Source organism: Anoplophora glabripennis, unplaced genomic scaffold (assembly GCF_000390285.2).
Source record: "Anoplophora glabripennis isolate ALB-LARVAE unplaced genomic scaffold, Agla_2.0 scaffold924, whole genome shotgun sequence".
NCBI classification, from domain to species: Eukaryota; Metazoa; Arthropoda; class Insecta; order Coleoptera; family Cerambycidae; genus Anoplophora; species Anoplophora glabripennis.
In genome coordinates, this window is record NW_019417030.1 from 3,138 (window position 1) to 10,686 (window position 7,549).

The 7,549-nt window shown below is 31.6% G+C and overlaps 1 protein-coding gene across 1 annotated transcript; it reads left to right on the forward strand.

The window, feature by feature from the left end:
- Positions 1–698: 698 nt before the first annotated feature.
- On the forward strand, positions 699–6,430 carry LOC108915001 (protein Star). The gene is made up of 5 exons (XM_018720942.1): positions 699–765; positions 842–1,216; positions 1,350–1,567; positions 2,760–2,959; positions 5,600–6,430. Exons 3-5 carry the CDS (start codon positions 1,372–1,374, stop codon positions 6,149–6,151), a joined length of 948 nt encoding a protein of 315 aa, XP_018576458.1. The 5' UTR covers positions 699–765; positions 842–1,216; positions 1,350–1,371; the 3' UTR covers positions 6,152–6,430.
- The last annotated feature ends 1,119 nt before the right edge of the window (positions 6,431–7,549 follow it).

The following is a 7,549-nucleotide window of genomic DNA, read 5'->3' on the forward strand; positions in this document are numbered from 1 at the left end:
TTCTCTCTTAAAATTTTGAAAACAGATAATTCGCTTACTCCAGTATATCTAGAACACATTTCCACCAAACCAGTCTTCAGTTTCATGGGATGATCCTTTTCTAAAGGGTTATAGACATTTAATATTATCGTTTTTTCTCTGTAACTTAATATAGATTTTTTTGTACCCACAGCAGTACATCCGGCTCGCGAACATCCAGGCACCGCCTCCATTTCTCCATATAACGACAACAGAGCAATAATAATACAAAAAACTTCACTTCACTAGCACAGAAAATATAATAGCATTCACGATTCACAAACAACTGCCCGAAACACACACAGCAAACAAATAAAACACTAAAAACACTTTTGTTACGGAGCACAAGAAATATGATTTCACTCACAAATTCTCAAATAATAGCGCGAAACACACATATAGCCCTAAAGAAATATAATTGCACTTATAACAGTTATAACCTCACAAATATCGCGAGCGAGAAACACGCAGCACCAATACAACCGAAACGAAACTGACCACGCCAGGCCGGCACGCGCGCCGCCGCAAAAAACACAAGACACCTGCCGCCCAATGTGCGAAGGAGATGCCTTTGTTTTTCATTTTGTCCTTCATAAATATATAACTGCTAATCCATAATGCATTATTCAATTTCCAAAACCCCCTATAAAATGTGTTGCACTGATTCCCTTGACAGGCAATGATTTATTACTTTGCATCAAATACGATCGTACTATAGTATTGTACAAGCCAACTTGGCCGACTTGCGTGAGTATGTGTAGCAGCTTTTACACCCATGGAAAAGACATTTCTGATGTCCCCAGTCTAATATATATTCTTCCAGAATCAGAAATTTACCAAAGAAAATTAATTCCGGTTGATCAGAATACTATCTTTATCCTTGTTATACTTATGGTTTTAGAAAGAGAGAATAGTGAGAATACAACGAATAAATGATCACTACGAGCAGACTGCAGAACGAATTAATTTTCGTAAACTCCTGTGGTTACGACGTTACGTTTGTTTGTTGTAAGTTCGTGTTTATGTTCCTGTGAAGTTATACTAATTTTTTTTATATACCTACCAAATATTGATTTCTTCTATGTTTTGTGATTGATTTTCATAAATATAGAAATTCTTATAATGTAGTTATACAAAAGATTATAAAAGGGACTGATTTCACGAGTTATTTCTACCTGAGGTGTTAAAAGTTTCACAGGTAAGCTGTTGGATGAATGTATGTAAATAATGAAATATTTTAGTTTATTTACCACCGCTGTGCTGACCAAGTGGCAACATTTTTTCAATACAGAAATAAGTTTGTTGTTTTTAAATTAGATGCCCTATTTCAGGACCTAGTTTAAACATTTACTAATGATGACTATATCAGGACAGTGTCAAAATGGCTCTACAGTACACAGCAACAGCACAGAAATACCTCATTCATCTACAAAAGTTTGTAGTCTTGAACCAATATCTGGTGTAACAAAGAAACTTCTGCCTTTGGCAGCCTTTTTCATGGCTTTTACCACAGTTATGACGGTTTTGATTATATACATGGAAAATACTGGTATGTTATTAACTTGTAGTTCATGTAGGTAATTCAAGATATTTATTCTCAAGAATCCTCTTGGCATTTTTTTCATGTGAAGTTAATTGAATATTTACATTTATAAGACTGGCATAAGTACTGCATTCGTGCGACATTAAAAAAACTTTCAAATTTGATAATACATTTTTTAGTGGTTGTTAAAGAGAAATTATTTATATTTATGTACTTTCGTTTATTTGAGGTTGCTACACTATTATATTAATTATCAGTGTGTTCATTTTCACGAGAAACGTGTGGCACATAAATAACAAACATTTCTTAGTGATCCTTATATTTTTACAAACTGAAATTGACACTTGCTCTTCTTTCATCCTTTAATCAGTACTTTACTACTTCGATAAATACTATGCTCTTTTGTCTTTATACAGCTTGGCATATCTGCACTAAGGACATTGCCTATTTGTTAGGTTAATTTTAATGCCAAATGTAGTATTTACCTTTTTTTTTTAACAGCACAATCAGTTTATACCTGTATGTTGGAATTTTGTGGTTGTTTGTTAGCTGTATCTTGAAAAGTAAATGAGACAGAAAAACCGCAAAATTTCTATCCTAATTATTTTTTCTCCTGAAGTGCTTGGTAACATTAATTTCAGTTAAAATTATTAGCCCATGTTTCATCATGTTGTGTAAATAAGTAAATTAAGAGAACATTTTTAAACCAAACTGTTGCAAGTTCGCTGTTTCAAAATACACCATTTTTTTAATGAATGTCAAATATACTTACAGCATTAACAAAAAAAATTCCAATCACATACGAAGAAGTTGTGATATCTCCAAACCAAACCGTTAATTAAAATTTTACAAGAGCGAGGTAAAGGATACAATTTCAACCAAATGTTTTAAATGAGAATTATAAATAAAAATCTTTTTTAAACTGTATATATCCTCTATCTTGAAAGGACACCTAAATAGGACATAAGGAAAGTACTATTATTTTGTAGTTAATGACATAAAAGCACAAAATACATTGTGATAGTAGATAGAACAGATCAAAGAAATTCTACTCATTGCTGAAGCACAATGAAAAAGACAAATAAAGGTTGTAGCCAATACCAAATAGCAAGTAACAGATGATTAACATTATTATTATCAAATCCTTTTCAAGCACTCTGTTGACATCTCTAACCTTTCTTACTGTGTTAATTTCTAGCTATGAGGCACTACCAGTTTAGAGTTAACATGAGTCAGGATTATGAGCTTCTTGGAGTTTCACAGGACAATCCCCAATTAGTTACATATATTAGGGAAGTTCATTTAGCTCCTGCTATTGAACCACATCATAAGCCATTAGAATCAGAAAATTCAGTTTCGAAAGATACCGCATACGTTTTAAAACTTCTTAAAAACAAGGTTAGTATGGAAATTAATATGTTGTCGTTAATGTTCGTTTTTGAATATTAAATTTAATTATTGTAGAAAGTTTTGCATGAAATATTTGCTGCCTGTCTGACAAGCCTGGAGAATTTGTTTTTGTATGACAATATTACAATTGTTTAATAGACCTTTTTAGTAATGACACCACATACTCCAAATCATAGACAACCCCATAGTACACATTGTCATGAAGAATTCCTCAGTATTTTTACTAGATCGATTTTCGACCTTATGTACTTTGGACATAAGTGCCAAAAAAATGTCTTCTTTGTCATGACCTTAATTATCGCAATATTCGGGCAAAATTAGAAATATTTAAGAAGTTTCAAACCCCAAGTGACAAACTTACAGAACTATAGAATTGATATTTTTAAATTTATAGAACAATATTGACTTTTATAGTAATTAATAAATTAAAATTATATCAATGTTATTGAGCATGCGCATTAAAGATAATTTCATGTAAGCGAAATAGCCTCGCAACAGGATACCATTCAAGAAAAGTTATATAATATATAATAATCTTTTATATTGTTTTTTATAAGTTTTAAGCACATTAGTGTAATTATTTTACGAAACAGGCGTTGACTGTTGCTTCTAAATCCTTGTAAAAATAAGTAAATTTGAAATTGTTCATTTCTATAGTATCTATGTAAATAGTAAACAAGGGTCAGGTTTGATCTGTACAAAATTTCAACTATGACAATTTGGTGCGGGTTGCCTAAATATGTGATGTCACACTAAAAGAGTCTATTGACTAATGCACTGTAGCTCTAATCATTTGTGTTGCATGTTACAGTTTTGTTATAAATATCACTGTTGATGTTGATCCAATTTAACAGTCATTCGTTTGTCACACCGATCTAAATTCTGTCAACTGTCCGAACAAACTGATTTTCATATCAGTATTCGAGCAGCACAAATGAACAGATCTGATGTTTTTCTTAATTTTCATGCTCTTCCAAAATCGAACAATAACAGATAAATGACAAAAAATCCCTAAAAAGATGTTGGTCAAATAGGACTGTGAATTTTGAGGGATTTTATTTTTTTGTAAATTCAAGGCTTTATTGTGATAAATTGTGTACATTATTATTTTTCAAAGTATTGTCCATCGCTGGCTACTACTTTTTCCCTTCTTTCTGGCAGCATGCGGATTCTGCTTCGAAATAACGACTCATCATTTGATGCTATCCACCAATCTATAAGATTTTTCGTATCTTTGTAAAATTGGAAGTGCTGCTTAGCTAGGCCATGTTCCATGGATCGGAACAAGTAGTCTAGTGAATATGGCGGGTGGGATAAAACGTCCCATTTCAGCGTTTCTAAATATTTTTTGACTTCATGAGCAACATATGGTCAAGCGGTGTCGTGTTGAAAAATCGAATTGCAGCCATTTTTCTTTCAATGCATGGCTCAAGCGCATCAATTGTGTTCACCAGTGATGGTTTCATTCGATTGAAGCAGCTGGTCCCATGAAATACAGAGCATGAGCTTCGAACCATGAATATTTGGCTTTGCAGTTGATGTTAATGTATGACCAAGCAAACCCCAAGGTTTTCTAAGCTTAGGATTATCATAGTGTATCCATTTTTCATAGCCAGTGAGGATACGATTAAAAAAAGCCTCTCTTTTTTGCCCTTGAAGCAATAGTTGAATGTGAAAAATTGCTGTTCAACATCTCTCGGCTTCAAATCGTATGGCACTCAATTTCCTTGCTATTTAATTATACCGATCAATATGCAACTATTCAGCAAGTTCAACTTGCGTTTGACACGAATCTTGGTCGAGTAATGCTTCTATTTCCTCATCTTCGAACTATTTCGGTTGACCGTTCTTTGTCAACCGCCGTTCTTTGTGGTGAAAATTGGAAATATTTGCAATTTCCAAATTTCGTGGCTGAAAACATACATAGGTATTGTATTTTTGAAACCGAGAGAGTTGTACGAAACTAAATTTGTACAGGACATAGCTAATAAAATGTGAAACGTCGCCTTAATGTTAAAAATGTTGTCACCGCCGGTCTTGGTGGTGAAAATTCGAAATATTTAGAATTATTCAAATTTCCACTTCTAAAAAGTCAAAACCAATACTAACACATTTTTATCAATGTAGTATGTATGTTCACCATAAGCCTAACAGCACTCAATGACTTTCTGCTGCGTTTTTCTTTGCATTAAATAGGAAAAGTAAAATTTCCTGCAAATGTTTTGTTGGCTCCTAATCCGACATTTTCGGAGCTGACAAAAAATATGTTGTTTCAACAAAATGACTCATAATAAAAAGTAAAGCCTAATGACAAGAGGTTTGACATGAATATAGTTAGACAAGGGTCCGATGCCATATAGCATAAGTTACGCCATCTGTTGTAAATCCCACAAAATGAATTCACAGTTCTAGTACTTTTCATAAAATAGTATAAATTAATTTGTTGATGATTTGTCAACGTCGATGTTTCACCAAATAATGGTTGTGATGTCAGAAAAGTTATTTTCTCTATTTTAAAAATTAACAAACAAATATGAAAAATTGGCTTTCTTAATGATCTTTCTCATACATTAATTATGATTGAACAAATATATTAAAAAAAAAATCTATACATATATGTCCTTCCAGAGGGATGGAACATTTGTTGAATCTGGTGCTTATAGTGATGGAAAGACATCAAAGACTGAATGGTTAGAAGAGAAATTAAATTGGCGTGGACTCCTTATTCAACCTGATCCAAAACATTATTTTAGTTTACGTAGACACAATAGGGTACGTTCTCAAGCTGTACACGCTTGTCTAAGTCCAATGCCATATCCCAAGGAGGTCACATTACACCAAGAGAGTGATGGCGTAAAAATAAACAGTGTACATGCTAATAGTATTGAAGACCCAGACTGGTTCAATACAAGAGTAAAATGTTTTCCATTATATTCTCTACTTTTAGCTATGAATGTAACGAATATTGACTATTTCAGCTTAGAGACAGGCGGCACTGAGCTTCAGGTGCTAGAAACTATACCATTTCAACGTGTTAAAATTGAAATTATTGGAGTACATTTGGTTGCGAGTGACTCAGAAAAAGATACCATAAAAAAATTTTTAGCTACAAAAAAATATAGTTTTATGGAGAGCTTCAACAGTTCTTACATTTTCATGATGAATCACATCAAAATATAAATAGATTGATAAGAATAAGGCACATAAAAGACTGAAATGCACAAATCAATTTTAGGTTTTAAATACGTCTGTATGTCATTCCAAAATAGTAATATTTTACCATTTATTGATAACACTACTGCAACTAATAATTTTAAGACGGTTTGAACCAAAAAATAGTTAAAAATGTATAACTGGTATTAGATTGTAATAGTTGAATGCATTTATATTTGTTATTTTTGCATAGAATTTTTTAGCTCTCTGTATTATTTTTATTGTAAAACGTGACATAACTGCGGAAAATACAAAAATGAATCTCCCAAAAATTATCGAAATATTTCACATATAATTTTAACTCCAGTACTCTTCTAAATCTATAATTTTTCGATTCATATATATCACTTTCTCAATCTAAACATGTAGTGCCATGTAGTATAATTCTGTTTGGAGCAGCTAACTAATTTTTATCGGTAAAGTGATATACATTTGTGTGATCAATAGGAATTGTAATCATCAAAAGGCTCAAAATATATAGATAACATGCCCACTTGCATAGATATATGTTTAAAAATTTGTTAACTAGATTTATTAGTTACATCCAGTGCCTTGTAGATATTTCCAGTTGTTAAAAAAGCATTCCTTATAACGTTAGTTATACTGTTATGGATATTAAATAAATGTGCCCTTATAGTTGCATAAATTAGGTACTAGAGATCATCACAAATTAAATACTTCATATTTTAAATGCACATAAATCGAATAAAATTTTTTACAAAATAGAAAGCATTTCTGCACATACGAATAAAGTAATGATAAGTTTCAAGTAGATTTAAGATAAACGAAATTCATTTCAGTCTGAACTTATGATTTGTATTTTTTAGTTTTTTTTTTCATATAATATACTCTTCTATACTGAGGTATTCTCCAATACTTTTTTTATTGTTTTTTTTTATTTTGCACCAAGTTCACATTTCACTCGTAGATATGACATAAGTATTAATAGGTATTAGAAATTGGATTTTACTTCAGTGTAATGTGATAAATGATAAGATTTTTGTTTTAATGGTATTTTCATGACATTTTTTGTACTTATTATTTCTATTAAAGACATAAAAAACAACCGTATTATTTTATTTTCTCTAATCAGTAGTAAATGATTACCCATTAAATTGAAATGTAATTTATTTTTGACAAATCAACAATTGTGGATTTAAATACAAGTGCTAAATAAAAAAAAATTCTAGGGTTCCTGTTATGAGAGGGGTCTCATATTAGGACCTACAATGCAGTAATTTTATAGAACAATTTTTCAGGAGAATTCTAAACGCCATATAATGCACTAAGCAAAGGTTTTCTCCAGGAAACAAATGTAGAAGTTTCTTTCTCACCGGCTCTATGTTTTTTGGGGTGCTGAATCCG

Bases quoted from the DNA above. Each gene is read 5' to 3' on its own strand.
- LOC108915001 (XM_018720942.1), top strand. From the start codon at position 1,372: ATGATGACTATATCAGGACAGTGTCAAAATGGCTCTACAGTACACAGC. The intron at 1,568-2,759 runs GTATGTTATTAA...GTTAATTTCTAG, and splicing joins TATATACATGGAAAATACTG to CTATGAGGCACTACCAGTTT. The intron at 2,960-5,599 runs GTTAGTATGGAA...ATGTCCTTCCAG, and splicing joins TAAAACTTCTTAAAAACAAG to AGGGATGGAACATTTGTTGA.